General features: G+C 40.8%; 1 protein-coding gene and 1 long non-coding RNA gene across 4 annotated transcripts in view; one reads left to right on the top strand and one right to left on the bottom strand.

Moving 5' to 3' along the window:
* The window catches only part of dnajc18 (DnaJ (Hsp40) homolog, subfamily C, member 18), a 40,726-nt gene extending 24,625 nt beyond the window's left edge, over positions 1–16,101 (bottom strand). Inside the window, exons 1-4 of one of the 3 annotated variants that reach the window (XM_087995367.1) lie at positions 15,999–16,101; positions 10,484–10,655; positions 8,498–8,643; positions 2,598–2,783 (exon numbers count right to left, since the gene is read on the bottom strand). In XM_087995367.1, coding sequence (XP_087851493.1) covers positions 2,598–2,783; positions 8,498–8,643; positions 10,484–10,655; positions 15,999–16,062 — 568 coding nt within the window. In that variant the 5' untranslated portion in view covers positions 16,063–16,101. Of the gene's footprint in view, positions 1–2,597; positions 2,784–8,497; positions 8,644–10,483; positions 10,656–15,820; positions 15,849–15,929 lie in introns of those variants that run through there. The other 2 variants (XM_043703703.2, XM_087995368.1) reach the window with 2 other exon arrangements.
* Positions 16,102–16,377: 276 nt separating this feature from the next.
* Positions 16,378–20,101, top strand: part of LOC122556678 (uncharacterized) — a 57,013-nt gene continuing 53,289 nt past the window's right edge. The window contains exon 1 of the long non-coding RNA XR_015759751.1: positions 16,378–16,645. This is a non-coding gene — a long non-coding RNA (uncharacterized LOC122556678). The remainder of the gene's footprint in view (positions 16,646–20,101) is intronic.

The raw sequence follows: 20,101 nt of genomic DNA, 5'->3' as shown, positions 1-20,101 counted from the left end.
TACCAAGAACTTGTTCTGTTTCTGAAATCCCCAGACAGGTCCATTACAAAGACCAATGGATCCAACCACAGCAGGGATTATCGATACCATGACCACTAGACAAATGAAGGTGCAGGCAAATGTGCGAGCAAGCCAAAGACCTGCACCAACCTTCCCTGGCTGTTGAATAACCCCACGAAGCAACTGCAGCAGAAGGAACACTTTTGGCGTGAAAGAGGTACTAGAGGCAGAGAGATATCATCCTTAATGTCATTTCCTCCAGATGAGTGTGGCATTGGGCACCCCAGACTAAGGATGTCACTGGACATGATCAGAGAACTATGCCATCTGCTGTTGTGGGACTTGCAACTATCTTGACCACCTCATCAGGTTGCATTAAATCTATATGCAACTTGCTACTTCCAATGATCGATTGGGAACCTGTGCGGCTTCTCTAAATGCACAACCCACACACTCATCAAGGTTATTCAGAAATTATTTATAGTTGTGAAACACTCGAAAACCAGAACTGCTTGCATATCATGGATGCCTCTGTTTCATTGCCTTCTTCCATTAAAGATTGCTAGTATAGGTTTTAATCAGGTCAACTTTCACGTAGAAACAAAACATTGAGGATAATGGAAATCTAGATTTGCAAAGCTACTGGAATCCTTGATTATACACTAGCCGATTGGTGAGAGACTTGTTCTGAACAATGCCAATCATGGGAAAATGACATACTTCTCCATCCATGCTTGTTATGGTTAAGCTAACTGTTGCCCAAATGTAGAAGGGTGGGTACGGTGTGATGCGGCACAGAAGAGCTGGGACCACCCCTTAAGTGTAGTAACACACTACAAAGAGATTAAAATTGCTAGGCAAGTTTAATAAATTGTGTAGAGCATTGTTTAATTTTTTTTGTTTCTTTTAAACAATTAATGATATTGACGAACTGTAAGTGTAATAAATTTGTTATTTAGAATTTCTGAAAGAAATAATGTCATTACATAGAGTCATAGAGATGTACAACATGGAAACAGACCCTTCGGTCCAACTCGTCCATGCTGACCAGATATCCCAACCCAATCTAGTCCCACCTGCCAGCACTTGGTCCATTTCCCTCTAAACCCTTCCGATTCATATAGCCATCCAGACGCCTTCTAAATGTTACAATTATACCAGCCTCCACCACTTCCTCTGACAGCTCCTTCCAGACACATACCACCCTCTGCGTGAAAAAGTTGTCCCTTAGGTCTCTTTTATATCTTTCCCCTCTCACCCTAAACCTATGTCCTCTAGTTCTGGACTCCCCCACCCCAGGGAAAAGACCTTGTCTCTTTATCCTAACCATGCCACTCATGATTTTATAAACCTCTATCAGGTGAGCGCCTCAGCTTTCGATGCCACAGGAAAAACAGCGCCAGCCTATTCAGCCTCTCCCAATAGCTCAAATCCTCCAACCCTGGCAACATCCTTCTAAATCTTTTCTGAACTCTTTCAAATTTCACAACATCCTTCCAATAGGAAGGAGACCAGAACTGCACACAATATTGCAAAGTTGGCCTAACCAAAGTCCTGTACAGCCGCAACATGACCACCCAACTCCTATACACATTGTTTTGACCAATAAAGGAAAGCATACCAAACACCTTCTTCACTATCCTATCTACCTGTGACTTCACTTTCAAGGAGCTATGAACCTGTACTCCAAGGTCTCTTTGATCATCAAACACTCCCTTGGACCTTACCATCAAGTGTCTAAGTCCAGCTAAGATTTGTTTTCCCACCTCACATTTATCTAAATTAAACTCCATCTGCCACTTCTCAGCCTATTGGCCCATCTGATCAAGATCCTGTCATAATCTGAAGTAACCTCCTTTGCTGCCCACTACACTTCCAATTTTCAGGTCATCTGCAGACTTACTAACCATACCTTTTATGCTCACATCCAAATCATTTATATAAATGACGAAAAGCAGTGGACCCAACACCGATCCTTGTGGCACTCCACTGGTCGCAGGCCTCCAGTTGGAAAAACAACTGTCCACCAGTACCCTCTGTCTTCTACCATCGAGGCAGTTCTGTATCCAAATGGCTTGTTCTCCCTGTATTCAATGAGATCTAACCTTGGTAACCAGATTTTCTTATTTACCATATCTGTGATGATTCTTATTGAATGATTGAGCACAATGAGTGAAGTGGGTAAGAGGTCAGGACGATACCTGGGTAATTTAATAGACAGGTGAGTGGTAGGTAGTTAGTGATAATAATGGGATCAGGTTCTGAGGTAGGGCAACAGGTCAAGTTTTACAGTTCCCCAGAAATTAGAGCAAGTTTACTAAAATTTCTTGGATAACTACACACATAAGAAAGCCAGAACACTCCTGCCTATTCAGGCTCATAAATGTTTTCCCAGAAGGTTCCAAATGCTGGGAATGTGTCCATCAGATGTTTAACTACCAGTACAACTTGTGCACGGTTGTGTCCAGACTTCTGCATGGTATTCATTTGTACTGCCAGTCACACTGCTGCAGTAACCATCTTTCTGGACCATAGTATAATTTCCATTTAGTTAAACTCCTTAAATATAGCGAAAATTATATTTTTCCAAGACCAACCTGTGGGGAATCTTCCACCAAAGAAGATGTTGAACAGATCTTCAGGCGTTACATCTGCTTCAAATTCTCTGTAATAATTTGAACCACCAGCATAAGGACGATGGACAGTTGGTGGTTGCTCTCCATATTCATCATATTGTTTTCTTTTTTCTGGGTTACTCAGAATAGCATATGCGTTTCCTATTGCTAAAGTAGATATCAGTAATTTCAGTATTTAGTATTTTCACCATTAAATTCTTGTTAATTTTGTTCATGTCTATTCTAACAATATTATTCAACACAGTGATAAATTTAGAGAGAGTACTACAGAAATAGCAAACATGCACCATCAATAATCAACTTTCATCATCAGACTTTTAAAGATGACAAATACAGACCCAAACAGAGATATACTGATCTCACCCGCCCTTATTACATTAAACTAACTACATTGAAATTCGCATTTTATTCAAAAACAAAGACTGTGAAACCAGACTACTAATACAAAATCAAAAAATTTGCACCTCCTGCTTAGCTCACACTCGTAAGTTAAATTACCATATTGGAGGAATTAAAGATTTGCCTGGAGTTTTCAGTTTGGAAAGACAATGGAGCTAGATTCAGGAGTATATAAACAAATCACAATTTAGTAATTTTCTTGGCACAGCAGAGGGAGAATGAAACAGATTCATAATAATACCAAGAAAGTTTTGTCTCAAAATTTTAATTATTTCACAAATATTGAAGAAATCTGACAACAGCTAATCACACTCAATGCTAGGTGCATTAGTTAGCGGTAAATGTAGAGTAATAGGGTTGGGGAATGTGTCTGGGTGGGTTACTCTGCAGTGGGTCGGTGTGGACTTGTTGGGCCAAATGGCCTGTTTCCACTGTAGGGATTCTATGACTCTAATAACTTTAAAATGTATAAGATGCTCTCACCACCCCATCCACTTACATTTTTACATTTATAACCTGTATATGTAAAACTTTTTAAAAATATTTTATTCTGTTTTCCTTGAGATTAGTAGGCAATAAAATTCTTTTTTCCACTCGATAGCTTTGAATTGGCTCCTTAATTTTGATTAATTAAAATTTAGTTTTTACACTTTGAGTAAAAGTAAGTGCTTAAAAAGAAATAATAAATATGCATTGCATCCAACCAGAGGAGATTAAAAAGAGCCAATTCTCTTGCCTCCTGAATTGTGACAAAAACCAAACAAATACTAAATGTAGAGACTTTTAGATATTAGTCACATGTAGATGGAGTCAGCGTCGTAAAGAATGGAAACAGACCCTTCTGAGCAATTAGTCCACACCAACCATGGTCCCAAACTAAGATTAGACACACCTACCTGCACTTGGCCCATGTTTTTCCAAACCTTTCCTATGCACTCACTTATCCAAATGTTTTTAAGTGTTGTAACTGTACCTTCGTCCACCACTTCCTCTGGTGGCTCATTCCACACACTAGCCACTAAAAGTTGCCCCTCATTTTATTTTTAAATCTTTCTCCTCTCATCTTAAATATATGCCCCCTAGTTTTGAACTCACCCATCATACGGAAAATAAACCTTTGTTATTAACCTTAGCTATGCCCCTCATGATTTTCTAAACTTCCATAAGATCCTCAACCTCCTACACTCCAGCGAAAGAAGCCTCAGCCTATTTTTATAACTCAAACCTTCCATATTCAGCAATATCGCATAAATCTTTTCTGAACTCTCTCCAGTTTAATAATATCTTTCCTATAACAGGACGACGAGAACTGAATACAGTACTCCAGAAGAGGCCTCACCAACATTCAGTGCAACTTCAATATGATGTTGCAACTCATATACTCAAAGTCCGAGCAATAAAGGCAAGCATGCTAAATGCCTTAACCATCCTACCTGTGACACAAATTTCAAACAATTCTGTACCCCTAAGTCTCTCTCCTCTACAACAAGGCCCTACCAATAATTGTGTAAGTCTTGTCCTGTTTGTTTTACCAAAATGTAATTCCTGACATTTATTCAAATCAAACTCCATCTGCCACTACCAATGATTCAATTGATCAAGATGTCTTTGTAATCTCAGATGACCTTCTTCATTTTCCACTATACCACTAATTTTGGTGATGAAAATTAGATTAGATTACATTAGTGTGGAAACAGGCCCTTCGGCCCAACAAGTCCACACCAACCCGCCGAAGCGCAACCCACCCATACCCCTACATTTACCCTTTACCTAACACTACGGGCAATTTAGCATGGCCAATTCACCTGACCTGCACATCTTTGGACTGTGGGAAGAAACCGGAGCACCCGGAGGAAACCCACGCAGACACGGGGAGAACGTGCAAACTCCACACAGTCAGTCGCCTGAGGCGGGAATTGAACCCGGGTCTCAGGTGCTGTGAGGCAGCAGTGCTAACCACTGTGCCACCGTGCCACCCACTATTATGCTCCTAACCAGCTATAGAACATAATTTGGAAATGAAGTACATTGATAAACAATAAATTATTTTCATGAGCAATAACCAGATGGTAGGGAATTAACACAGTTGAGAAAAGAACCAAAAATTCAAATTGGGTTATGCTGGTCAGGAATATACTGTTAAACAGTGTGGTGAAAGCAGTTTCCTCCATAACACAGGAAGAATATGGAAGCTTTAGATCAAGTATGAAGCAGATTTATTAAGATGCTTATAATGAAAAGGTCATTGTCTTCAACTAAATTTCCAGAATCTGCAGTATATTGCCTTGTTTCATTGGAAAGATGTCCAGTGTAAGTAAAATTCTACACATACACAAAAATTAATCACTTTCTTCATTACAGCAAAGTAGATCAGGGAACAGTAAGACAAAAGCAGACAGGATTTCTTCATTGAACTAAACAAGAATGAGGGACTAAAAATACCAGATTGAATATAGGAAATTTGGAACAGGGTAGGAGAAACATCTATACTAATGTTTTGCAAGGCTATAGAGATCATTCACCTGATTAATGGAGAAGGCAGAAGCTTTGTCGATACATTTAAGAACATATGGATAAATGACTGAGCAAACAAAAACAAAAGCGTACTAGGGATATGGGAAAAAGGTGGCAATTAGTAGTATTACAGAAAATGGCATGATTTTGTTATATGTTTGGTACATATTATAGAATCCCTATCGTGCAGAAGAGGTCCTTCTAGTCTGCACTGTCCCTCCAAAAGCATCCCATTTAGATTCTCGCCCTGTAACCCTGCAGCTCCCATGGCCAACCCACCTAACCTGCATATATTTGGACTGAGAGGGGAAACTGGAGCACTCAAATGAAGATATGGGGACAATGTGCAGACAGCCACCCAAGAGTGGAATTGAACCCAGGTCCCCAGCACTGAGGCAGCAGTGCTAACCACTGAGCCACTGTGCCACCCAAATGTTCATGTATTCCCAAAAATGTCCACAAGAGATTTTCAGAAATTGAGATGGGTAAGAAACAGTTGCATTTATTAGGCTAAACCCTCATATCTCACAACACATACAATATTAGAACAAGATGTATTGGTCCCTTTTATCTCCCTCTTCACAAATATGAGCTCATCTAATTTGGATGATGATATGATCCTGCTCTAAGGATATTTTGTTTATTACAACTTCATAATGGTTAAAAGGTTTTTTGCAAATTCCACCTCATGGAGTCCATCTTTCTACTTCAGAGAGACTGTGTACCTGCTATGTCAATGATCAATCTGAACTGCATGTTCAAATTCATAGCTGAAAACAAAAGCCCATTTATGGTTCCACTGACTTTGAAGCAACTTTTCAATGAGTAGGAACAAAATGACAGATCCTCAGAATTATTTGCAAAGTTTCCAACAGGTCAAGATACTAGAGTGGAACATTTTATTTCCACTCAGAATTGAAAAACAAAATCCTTAGTAACTTATCTTTCTTCCATGTCTCAACTGTAATGAACAATCTGCAGAAAAGTTAGGTAGAAGGCAAAAATGGAAGAGGGAGATGGAAAAATGGAGACATAGTAAATGTTCTAATTGTGTATATGCTGGTGATAGTATAGTCACTCAGTCAACAGTATAATGATAAAGAAGCACAAGATGATGGGAAAACTTAGAAGGTCTAGCAGCATCTGCGGAGACAGAAAGAGCATTGATATTTTGAGTCCAGCATCACTCTTCTTCAGAATTTAGCATATTGTTATTGATGTTGCCATTTCCCACTGCAAAGTGCAATAGGTGCTGACAAGCTACAGGTCCTGTTCTTGAAGTAAGTATTGGATCAAAAAGTAGGGCCATTTATATCAGTGTCAAGCACTGTATGTCAATCTGTTTTGCACAAGTTAATTGAGTAGGAATATGGGTGGCAGTTAACTATGCCAAGTAGCAGGAACAGGTAAAGCAAGGAGACAAAAGATTAGCGAAGCAGGAGAAAGTTTTTTTTAAGAAGTTCTGAATATTAAGTAATGGTTATGAGAGAAGATGAGTGACCACAGTGTACGGTGCAAAGTTAGAACTTCCCTTCATTATACTGTACTGTAAAGGATGAACTACTTAATAATTCAAGAGTGTGAATTCTGGGAGGACAATAAAAACAAGAAAACCCATACATATTTCTCCCCAACTTGGGTGAAGTCATTAACCTTTTCTAACATGATGCCATGATTTCAGAACTGCACAAGTTACATTTCCAAGGCATTCATGACACCTAGCATCAATGATCAGTGGTCCCTGTCTTTGATTTCTTTGAGAAAAGGGTTTTCAGTGAAATTCTGTGTTCATTATATCCACCCTGTGTCATGCTTTACTACCTCTTACAACAAATGCAGTATATGTAGTTGCAATTGTGTCCAAGTATGATGATTAAAATTCAGGAAGAGTTAAGTAAAGGGTTATTGGACTCAAAATATGACTCTGCTTTCTATCCCTAGATCTGCCACACCTGAGGTTTTCCAGCAATTTCTGTTTTCTGTGCATCTCTTACTTGTTTGTCATGTGTTTCTTATCAAGCAACAGACAGAAGCTTCACTGGCTTTTTAAAAACATTAAGCCTTTAGGTGGCTTAGCTGTTCGTGTCTGATTTACTCGAAAGCAATAAAATCAGTAAATACCTTTTTGGGCCAACAAACTTTAAAGGTTCTTTAAAAAGAGGCAATAGCAGTCAAATTTATTTCAAAAAGAAATTCTATGCATCCATTTCATGCATTATTAAAAAAAAATGCTCAGAAGGATTAAATTGGGAACAAGTCCAATTTGACTACAAAAAAGCCCAAAGTAGGTTTCACAGATGAAAATTTATCTCCAGGAAACTAAAAAGAGAAACAGTAACAGAGATAATGCTGTGATAATCCTATGATAGAGAGATCATCTAGTTCCGATCAAAATGTTCTGAAAAGAGCACAAAAAAAAATCACTCAAATTTTAAGCAGTGATTTCAGTAACCCATCCATTGCATGTGATGTACACTGAAATATTAGGAGGAATTTGGAGAATACATTCAGACATGAAAACATACCTTAAAGTTTCTAAAACTGATAGTGGTTTTCATTAAAATTAGAGATGTCTCGTCAATCGAGATGCCTTGGTGGCACAGTGGTTAGCATTGTTGCCTCACAGCACCGGGAAGCCTCGGGTAACTGTCTGTGGGGAGTTTGTACATTCTCCCTGTGTCTGCGTGGGTTTCCTCCAGGTGCTCCGGTTTCCTCCCACAGTCCAAAGATGTGCAGGTCAGGTGAACTGGTCATGCTAAATTGCCCATAGTGTTAAGTGCGTTAGTCAGAGGGAAATGGGTCTGAGTGGGTTTCCACACTGTAGGGAATTTAATCTAATCAATGCTTTAGGTATTTAATTGTACATATTGGACTAATTATTTAGTTCCTCATCCTTCCCCCTATTGTTTAGGACTCTATATCATTGCAATAAACTTTCAGTTTTGTACCTTTAAATGCATCTGTTGCACCAGGAGCACAGTTTTTATCAGGATGAAACTTTAATGCCAGCTTCCTGTAGGATCTTTTTAATTCTTCTTCATCTGCATTTCTGCTAAGTCCCAGAATTTCATAATAATTCTTACATCTTTTTATCCTGTAAAACATCAAAACAGCAATTAACTGATAGACTGTGATCTGGAATAGATTGATCTAGAGTAGATTCTCTTCTGGGAGAACAGCACAAAGATACATTTTAAATGCAGTTTTTTTTATGTCCATTTGTTTGCTGTATTCAGAGTCAACATTAAAATTCTCAGATCAGTCATGTCACAGCCAAAGATAAATTAAGCTAAGTACCAGGGAACTCCAATTTCATAAATCTTCCATATCTCCTGATCGAAAAATCAAATTACTGCTAGGATACAAACGAAACTTCAAAGTGCAATACTATATCAAGCAAAGTGCTTAAATATTCTAGTTAAGATCCATACATTCCATATAAATTCCACTGTTATAATTATGGCCTTTCAATGTAGAATATTATTTTTAAATATACACAGCCTTGATATTCTATTCATAATATTCAGAATAGGAAAGTTGGTGCCAAATCATAGCAACATTTGGATCAAGCATTTGATTTAAAATTCATTCTATTACAGTAAGCTGATGTAAGATTTACCACTCCTATTAACATATGCTGATTTCTAAACTACAATCTTATTTTGTAAATTCCACTTCAATTGCATTTCACTGTTATATTATACTGCTAAATAAACATTTTCTGCATGATAGAATCCAAAGTTCAATTACACTATTTTACTGGAAGAAAATATTGGATTTGCAGTCTTTTTTCCTCTCACATCAGCAGAACATTACAAAACACTCCACAGCTGTTGAATGATTTTGGAATATAAATCACTACTGTAATGAAGAAAAAAAAACAGTAGCCAGTCAATTTGCAGCTCGCAAAGTTTCACAATCAGTGATTTTGTTTGAGGGAATGGAATGCCACAGGAATGGAAAGAAGTGCAAGTTAAGAAAATGACGTTGAAGGGAGACTACATCATATGATTCTATTAAGCTTTTAAGTCAGTTCAGAACAATACTGGTTAAGACCTTGAAGGGCAGAAATTGGAAGGTAGCATGGTGAAATCAAAGGTGAAACAAGAAATTTATCTTCAATATAAAAGATATAAATCATGAATAGGAGTCAATAATAAATGAGATTTAAAAAGTTATATTACTGTCAAGGTTGGAGGCAGCTGAGAGTGTTCCAATTTTCTTACTCTCAAGACTTAGCTGCTTACAAATCAAAGACTGCTTTCTAATTTAGAGCTTTATATAAATTCACAAAGGAGATACAATCTTATAATACTCACAAAACCCCATTTATTTGGTATTTAGAAAATGTGACAGTTATTTCACCCCTTTTATTTCTGAAATCCCTAGCAACCCACTATCTGACATTCAATTTTGTCATTCTCAACTAACCTGACAATGTCTGCTTTTCAATTTGTCTATCTGTCAATCAGCATTGTCCCAGATCAGCACAGTTAAGTTGGAGAATTCTGTAGAATTGTGGCCACACATACTTGTCACTTTTCTGTGGAAAACTATTGGTATTTCAACACACCATCTTATTACGGTACTATGAATCAGTGTTAGAAGAACAACTAGAACAAACTAACAGCATTTATGCAAATACATAACAAGAGGCAGGTGAATTGTAAAAAAACAATGTTTCTGCTTTTAAAAGTACAATTGACCCTTAATTTGAGGTCTTTGTTTTCCTCAAAAATATCAGTCATTTCAATTAAGTGGTTTAAGTTACCACAGAAGTGTTTTTTTTTGAACATATTCAATCAAACAACAAATTTGAGCAATTGAGAGGGGGATAAGCAGCTTCTTGTACAACTTATCTAAACTTTATCAATACTGAATAAATGCATCTCTATAACTTAAGAGTTTGTGCAATATATTTAGTGCATTCTCACCTCTGTACACCCTCCAGCTGCTCTCGAGTGTAACTCTTGGCAGCTTCACCGATTCCTGTAGGTGCATTCACACACCTTTTCAATCTATTGGATTTGTGTGCAACATTATTTGTATCCCGGTCACAGTTCCAGCCAGCTGAGTTTCCAGTTCTAACAATTAATTGGATTAGTGCTAAAATTAAAATAAAATAAGCACAGGAAAACAAAAAACAAAATCAACAAAACCTATTTTTTAGAAATGTTGCATTTGAACCTTGAGAAACATATGATTTATAGATTTTAAAGAAGCACAATTTAAAATTTCTTTAAATAGCAAAGTCTTCACTTGTGATTGTGATTACCAGGTATTCATAATTCAAAATTTACCAAAATGTTTAAGAAAATTGTATTTCCAAATATTAATGTTTAAACCATAGCTGTTGATAGTAACTGCTGAAACAAGAGATAAACCCAAACTATATATGCTGAATAAAATAACATTGATTTGCATTTATTCAAAACTGACTGCAAATTGCCCAATAACTCCCAAAAAAGTGATCATGAAATTCTACAATACAAATGCCTTGCCTCAATCAAGTTGCATGTTACACGGTCTTTGAAATTCTGCCCATTAAAAAGATACAGTTCTACTGCAGGTTACAGGTACGCTGTATTAATGCAAATTGTCTGCCTTGCAAAATGAATGGTTAAAAACATTAGGTCCAGTTGTTAAAAGTCCAACAGCCAATAGAAAGGTTTAAACAGCTGGTGAGTCTGCTTCAGGATGTAGCTGAAGAGCTTCAGGGTAGAGGAGATGACTTGGGCGGGGGGATTCACACACACATGGGTGGGGGATAGGGAGCAGACAGAGAGACAGAGAGACAGAGAGACAGAGAGACAGAGAGACAGAGAGACAGAGAGACAGAGAGACAGAGAGACAGAGAGACAGAGAGACAGAGAGACAGAGAGACAGATCCTTGTACAGAGAGGAGGAGACCTTCTTTAAGGTAGGCATCCTTGGAAGAGGTTTCGCGGTAAGATTAAAATCAACTAGAAGAAAGTGAGAACTGCAGATGGTGGAGATCAGAGTCAGGTGTGGGGTGCTGGAAAAGCACAGAAGATCAGGCAACAAAGGAGCAGGAGAATTGACATTTCAAGTATGAGCCCTTCATCAGGAATGCTTTTCCAGCACCACACTCCCAAATCTGATCTCCACCATCTGCAGACCTCACTTTCTTCTAGCTTTAAGCAGCTGTTGAATGTTCAACTTGAGGCAATTGTAAAAGACAGTACTCCAAAAATGGCCTCACAAATGTCCTGTACAACCGCAACATGACATCCCAACTCCTATACTCAATTTTCTGACCAATTAAGGCAAACATCTACCTGCCACACCACTTTCAAGGGACTATGTATCAAATCTTTCGGTGTCTCTGCTTGACGATGTTCTCTAGTGCCTTACCATTAACTATGTAAATCCTGCCCTGGTTGTCCTGTCAAAATGCAACACCTTGCATTTATCTAAATCAGAATCCCTCTCATCCTTCTAAATGCCATTGATTATAGTGCCAGAGTCCTCAAACGTTCTCATATGTTAAGCCTTTCATTCCTGGGACCATTCTGGTGAACCTCCAGGGCGAATACATTCTTCCAGAGGTACAAAATTGCTCACAATACTCAGTGTGGTCTGACCAAAGCCTTATTAGGCCTGAGAAATACATCCCTGCTTTCATATTCTAGTCCTCGAGATGAATGACAACATTGTATTTGCCTTCCTAACTACCGACTCAACCTATAAGTTTACCTTAGAGAAACCTTTGCACTTCAGATTTCTGAGTTTTCTCCCCATTTAAAAAATCGTCCATGCCTCTATTCTTCCTACCAAATTGCATGACCTCACACTTTCCCACACTGTATTTCATCTGCCACTTTGTGAAGTCTTCCAACCAGTTTAAACTCTTCTAACCTCTCTTCTTAAACAGAGGGGTTACATTAAGCAATTTTCCAATCCTCTGCGACCTTTCCTGACTCCAGGGCTACCTGAAAGACCACAACTAAAGCCTCCACTATCTCTTCAGATATGTCCTTTTGAACTCTAGGATGTAATCTTTGAAGAGAAAATGAGGTCTGCAGATGCTGGAGATCAGAGATGGAAATGTGTTGCTGGAGAAGCGCAGCAGGTCAGGCAGCATCTAGGGAACAGGAGAATCGACATTTCGGGCATTAGCCCTTCCTGAAGAAGGGCTAATGCCCGAAACGTCAATTCTCCTGTTCCCTAGATGCTGCCTGACCTGCTGCGCTTCTCCAGCAACACATTTCCAACTCTAGGATGTAGCCCATCTGGTCCAAGTGATTTATCCACTTTCCGACCTTTCAGTTTTTCCAACCACTGTACTCATTGTGTATAGCGTATCAACAGGCAGGGAAACAGGTTCTGAGTTTTGTGAAACAAGAGGTTCAGCTGAACATGCCTCAGATCAGATAAGAACTTACAGTTAACAATGGGGTGGTGGAGGCAAGGGAGATGGATTAACAAGGTGGAATAGCAGTCATTATGTAGAGCCATTTAACAATATTAGAAGCATTCAGTACGAAAGGCCAGTTAACAAGGTGAAAAGTATTTATTATGTGAAGTCAGTTATTCATTGCCTAACAACAGATGGCTTAACCCTCATTATTTACACTCACTGATTGTAACCCAGTCAATATGTATGTTGCCTTATCTGGATGCTCCTCACTGTAAGGTGACTATATAGTTCATTGAAAAACTGCTGTTCCAGAGACTATGAACTCATGTCTCTGTGCACATAGGCAATCGTTCCCTGTCCCTCCAGGGCCTGGAATAAAGATGAAGGAGGTTTTGGGGCATTTTGCTTTGACTGAGGTGGGGGGAGCAGGACGAAATTGGGATAGTACTGTCTTCCACTGTAAAGACTGACACAAAGTACTTATTCAACTCCTCAGCCATTTCTTTGTTCTCCAGTACTACTTCAGCATCATTTTTGTGATCCTATGTCCACTTTTGCCCTTTATGTATCTAAAGAAACTCTTTCAATCTCTTAACATTTCCAACTACCTTACCTTCATATTAATCATCTTCTTTACTTCTTTCTTCACTGTCCTGTTGGTCTTTGTAGGCTTCCCAATCTCCTTTGCCACATTATATGCTTGCTCTTTTGCTTTTATGCTGTCCCTGACTTTCTTGGTCAGCCATGGTTGCTTCATCCTCCTTTAGGTATGCTTTTGTCCCCCCCATTGGGATGAACTTTTGCTGTGGGTCACAAATTACTCTCAGAAACTCTTGCTATTGCTGTTCCACTGTCTTTCCTGCTCAGCTCCTCTCCCAATCATCGAGTCATAGAGGTGTTCAGTACGGAAACAGACCCTTTGGTCCAACTTGTACATGCTGACCAGATATCCCAACCTAATCTAGTCCCACCGGCCAGCACCCGGCCCAAATCCTTCCTATTCATATATCCACCCAGATGCTTACTAAATGTTGTAATTGTACACGTCTCCACCACTTCCTCTGGCAGCCCTTTCCACACACGCACCACCCTCTGCGTGAAAAAGTTGCCCCTTAGGTCTCTTTTATATCTTTCCCCTCACATCCACTGACCCATCTGATCAAGATCCCATTGTACTCTCTAGTAACCTTCTCTGCTGTCCAATACACCTACAATTTTGGACAGCATACCAAATGCCTTCTTCACTATCCTAACTATCTGCGACTCCACTTCCAAGGAACTATGAACCTGCACTCCAAGGTGTCTTTGTTCAGCAACACTCCCAAGGACCTTACCATTAAATCCTGCCTTGATTTGCCTTTCTAAACTGCAGCATCTCATATTTATCTAAATTAAATTCCATCTGCCTCTCTTTGGCCCATTATCTCATCTGATCAAGATTCCATTATATTCTGGGGGTAACCTTTGCTGTCCACTACATCTCCAATTTTGGTGTTATCTGCAAACTTATTAACCACACCTCTTTTATGAGAAACTGCCATTCTAGACAAGACCATTTATATGTCTTTTTGTGTCTGTGTTTAACAGTCCCAGAAATATTATCATCTGTATTTGAGGTTTATAACCTGTGGAATTGTTCTACTACGTCTTATGCTGAGTTGTAATTTGAACCCAGCCTTCTTTCAAGATCTCCATTTCCTTCCTCACCACAGCACTGTCAAAGTCCTTTAACCACTCCATGAGATTGGTTACCATTAGCCAGGAACGGAACTGAATCACATGTATAAAAATATGGGTAGAAGAGACTGTTCTAAGAGAATTCTGCAGCAGGTAACTGACTTTCTGCACCCCAAAGCTTCTGCATAGGAAGAGGGCACAAGTCAAGAGTGTGATGGAATGCTCTTCATTTGTCTGAATGTATGCAACTCCAACAATAATCAAGAAACTCACCATAATCCAGCAAGTGCTCTGCTGATCCATACCCTACACATTTACCTTACATTCTTTTAACAGTTACTCCCTCCAGCACTGACAGTGACAGCAGTATATACCATGTACATACCAGGTATTGCAGCAAATTACACACCTGTAACCTTCACTATCCAGAAGAACAAGGACAGCAAATGCATGTGGAACAGCACCTTCACTGATGCAGGGTCAAATTCTTAGAATGCCATTCTTCACAGCACTGTGTTTTATAACACCAAATGGACAACAGTAGTCCAAGACTGTTTTATTTTCCAACTGTATTATGTCCTTACAGGTAAAGGAGTCACAGGAGAACAAGGTGCTTTGAAGAACTGCACATTTGTAGGTAGCAACTGAACATGTTTTATACAAAAGGCTCTCTCACAACTCAAACTATTGGATGACCTGGCATCACAGTATAGATGGATATAAGCTGATTTTGTTTGTTAGCAAGTTCCATTATTAAATATGACTCTTTGACTCTATAACATGTGCAGACACAAAGAACACAGTGGCAGATGATTTTGAGAACAAAACACATCCCAGGAAGGCATAACCCTGGATAGCACCATAATTTGGCTTTTTGACATCTGAGGAAATGCAGGTCAATTAGTCACACTGATGGCAACAAACTCCTACTTTCCATTGTTGATGGTGGGAGATTCGGTATTGGTGATGCCCCTGGATGTCACATGGAGATGGTTTGAGCTGATGTTGGAGTTGATCACTGCCTGACGATGGGGCAAGTATTTAATGGGCACTGATCATTCCGCAGTCTGAATACTAGCCAAGTCTAGCTGCCTGCGTCGGAGCAACAGGAATATAACTGTTTACCACGAGGCTGATCCTTCCCCAAACATTAACCGTCCCATATGTCTCACTGCTCTCACCAATAGTTTGTGCACATTTACAGCTGCTCTACCTGAGATCGGCATGCATCCTCTATACTCCAGCACTGAACGATCCTGTGTCTCAGCGGGGCCTGGGCTGAGGCCACGACAAACCCCTGCATTTCCCCAGGACGCTGTTACCTTTAGCTCGCTGGGTGGGATACCTTTGCTGTGCCCGGTACAGGTAGTGCAGGGCCTCCTGCCGCTCACCGCATTTTAAACAACGCTGCGCCGCTTCGACATAGCGCTCCGCCTCCTCCAGCCCAGCCTCCATTTCCCGAGGCCGCCGCCGCCGCCGCGCGCTCCCTCGGTGATAACCGTACTCCACAGCGTCGCGACCCCGACGCGACCCGCCCACATACCCTCGCCCCGCCCCCGTTTACCATCCTCCTCCAATCGCCGCTCACCGCTGATAAATCCTACTCTCACCCCACCCCACCCCCTTCCGTCGCTCCCTCCAATCCCCGCTCCCCTTCCTAATAGATCCCGCCCTCTCCGCCGTGGCCCGAGCCCTGTAGGCTCGAGGATCAGGTGCCAGTTGCGCGTGCGCGGCGGCCATGTTTGTTGGGGGCGCTAACCGGCGGAATATTGCACTTCCTTAGCAACGTGTTGCCAGCTCGTGGCCGCAAGTGAGGTAGGTCACCGGTTGTTCCGGAGCTGATCGGAGGCATCTTCATCATCGAGTACAAGGATGGTCGCGAAAACCTGGGTCAATGAGAACGGCGCCTTTTTGATTGCAGGGTAGCGAGGAAAAAACTCAAAAATGGACTGAGGAGTGGGCACTCGGCGGGAAGGATTAGGGAAAACCCAAAGGCGTTCTTCACGTACGTGAGGAATAAGAGAATAATCAGAGAGAGGTAAGGCCAATCAAGGATAGTGGGGAGAACTTGTGCCTGCAGTCTGAATAGGTAGGGGAGGCCCTAAATGAGTGCTTCAGTATTCACTCGAGAGAGGGACCTTTGTTGACAGTGAGAACACCATGGACCAGGTTAATAGGCTTGAACAGATTGATATTTAGAAAGTGGATGTGCTGTAAATTCTGGGAAGCATCAAGATAGATAAGTCCCCAGGACTGGACCAGATATACCCGGTTACTATGGGAAGTGAGGAATGAGATTGCTGTGCCTCTGGCAATGATCTTGCACCCTCACTCTCCACCGGAGTAGAACTGGATGATTGGATGGAGATGAATGTTGTTCCTCTGTTCAAGAAAGTGAATAGGGAAATCCCGGGAATTACAATCTTACATCTGTGGTAAGCAAGGTACTGGAAAGAATTCTGCATAAGGGTTTATGACCATTTGGAAAACATAGTTTGATTAAAGATAGCATGGTCATTTTAAGGTGAGGGCAGGTCATGCCTCACAAGCCTTATTGAGTTCTTTGAGGATGTGATGAGACAAGTTGATGAAGGTCGAGCAATGGATGTGGTAAGACATTAAGAGCACCTGGCGCAAACCCACGCAGACATTGGGAGAATGTGCAAACTCCACACAGTCATCCGAGGCAGGGATCGAACCTGGGTCTCTGGAGCTGTGAGGCAGCAGTGCTAACCACTAAGCCAAGTGTTGGTGAGTGAGGTAGTTCCACTTGACTGGACATGATGGAACTGGCATTTTGATAGGGATAGTATAAGCAAGTTGGAGGTCTATTTAGTTCAATTGGCTGGACGATTGGATTGTAAAGCTGTATGATGCCAAAAGCATGTGTTCAATTCCCATCACCAGCTGAGGTTACCATGAAGGACCGTCCTTCTCAATTTCTCCTCTCGCTTGAATTATGGTGGTCCTCAGGTTAAATCACCAACAGTCTAATGAGAGAGCAGCCTTGTTGTCTGGTTAGACTGCAAGGGTCAAAGGCTGTAGTGAAAATATGAAAAGCAAGGAAGAATAGATATGAGTTTTTTTTCAAATTCAGTACCATTATGAATAACGTTTGGCCTCAATGCTAGTTACTGCCTGTTCACTATCTTCCTTAATTCCCTGAGAAACCAAAAACCTGTCTATTCCAGCCTTAAGTGTGGCAAATGTGACTCCAAGCAGTGTAGAGTTGTCCCCCCGATTCCCATTGAATCCAGTTTTACTCAAGCTCCTTGATGCCATACGCATGGGAAGTAAGAGAAAACTGTGAATTATAGACCAGCAATCTGACATCAGTGGTGCAAAAGATGCTAGAGTCCATTATCAAGGATTTTATAGCAGAGCAATTAGAAAACTACAGTAGAATCAGAAAGAGTCAGCATGAATTTACAAAAGGGAAATCATGCTCATGGCAGCCAGCGGGAAGAGTGTGACCAGACAGCCCTGGTGGGAGAAGGTAGTCTGGGGGGGCTAATGCGAGAGTACAAGCAGGCAGCCAGTGATTTGAATAGGAGCAGGGTTGAAACTTTATTGCTGGAACAGCACAGCAGGTCAGGCAGCATCCAGGGAACAGGAGACTCGACGTTTCGGGCACAGGCCCTTCTTCAGGAACCATTCCTGAAGAAGGGCCTGTGCCCGAAACGTCGAATCTCCTGTTCCCTGGATGCTGCCTGACCTGCTGTGCTGTTCCAGCAATAAAGTTTCAACTTTGATCTCCAGCATCTGCAGACCTCACTTTCTCCTCATTTGAATAGGAGCAGGCAACCCAAGTGGCCAGCAGCAAGAATAGGAGCAAGCAGTCCAGGGTAGACAGCAGTTAGCAGGAACACGCTGCAAAGCATTGATATCTATCATCCCGGGACTGTCTTTTGCACTGGTTTACTAGGCTCCCACATTGTTGAGAATGGGGTAACTCCTCTAGTGAGTTGTTTAGTGCTTAGATTATCTATCACTAGCTCTTTATGTTGTTCAGCATGCAAACCATTCTGTTTCGTACCATTGTTGAAAAGTGTGGTGCTGGAAAAGCACAGCTGGTCAGACAGCATCAGGATGAAGAGCTTATGTTCGAAACGTCGTCTCTCCTGCACCTCTGATGCTGTCTGACCAGCTGTGCTTTTCCAGCACCACACTTTTCAACATTGATTTCGAGCTTCTGCAGTCCTCACTTTCTCCTCTATTTTGTACAATCACCAAGTTGACAACTCATTTTCAGTTATGACTTGTTCTGGTGTTGGCATGCCCTCCTGCACTCTTCATTGAACCAGGGTTGATTCCTCTGGCCTAATGATAATGGTAGAGTTGGGGATATGTTGGACCACAAGTTTGCAAATTGTTATGGAGCATGATTCTACCTGTGCTGATGGACTACAATGGATGCCCAGTTTTGAATTACTAGATAGGTTTGAAATCTTCCCATTCACTACAATAACCATGCCACATAGCACAACTATAGTGTATTTTCAGTGTGAAGTCAGGATTGTCTCCACAAGGACTGTGTGATGGTCATTCTTATTGATACATATCCCCTACATTTACATTGAAAAGGTTAATATATATACAACCTGTATTTGTATAGACAATCGTCAATAATGATCCTTTGTTTCCTGCTACAGTCAATTTTGTGTACAGCTTGCTACATTCCCCAGGATCCAGGGGCTTTGACATTTTTAATCAATCTCCCCTATTGGACCTTTTCTAAAAGAAAACTAGCTAAAATCCATGTAAATCACTTCAAGTACACTATCCTATGAATTATCCTTTTTATTTGCTCAGTCAATTAGGTTAGTCAGGCACAGTGTTCCCTTGGCAAAGACACACTGTTCTCAATTAATCCCTGTTTTTATAAGCAACTGTTTATTCCAATAACTTGCCCAGTACTGACATTAAACAGACTAGCCTGTAATTATTATTTGGTCCTTACCTTGCTCTTTCTTTTTTAAAGGTACAACAGTGCAGTTTTTCAGGGGGAAAAAGTGAGGACAGCAGATGCTGGAAACCAGGGTCGAGATTAGAGTGGTGCTGAAAAAGCACAGTAGGTCAGACAGCATCCGAAGAGCAGGAAAATCGACGTTTTGGGCAAAAGCCCTTCATCAAGAATGGAGACAGGGAGCCTCCAGGGTGGAGAGATAAATTGGGTGGGGGGAGGGGGGCGTGCTGGGGAGAAGGTAGCAAAGAGTACAATAGGTGAATGGGGATGGAGGTGATAGGTCAGAGGAGAGGATAGGTGGGAAGGGAGATTGGCAGGGACAGTGCTGAGCTGGTGCTTTTCCAGCACCACTCTAATCTAGTGCAGTTTTTCAGTCCCACAACACAACACCTATATCCAGTGAGATTGGAAAAATAATGATTGGACCTTCCACTATTTCCTCCTTAGCTTTTTTGCATTTCATCCAACCCTGAAAATTTATGCACTTTTGTGGATGCTAGTATCATTAATCCCTCCACTCTTTCTGCT

This window comes from Chiloscyllium plagiosum, unplaced genomic scaffold (assembly GCF_037043375.1).
Source record: "Chiloscyllium plagiosum isolate Xiang-an unplaced genomic scaffold, Cpla_swu_hap1 HiC_scaffold_16, whole genome shotgun sequence".
Classification (NCBI taxonomy): domain Eukaryota; kingdom Metazoa; phylum Chordata; class Chondrichthyes; order Orectolobiformes; family Hemiscylliidae; genus Chiloscyllium; species Chiloscyllium plagiosum.
The sequence above is the reverse complement of the archived record's forward strand: the minus strand, read 5'-3'. Positions and strand labels throughout refer to the sequence as shown.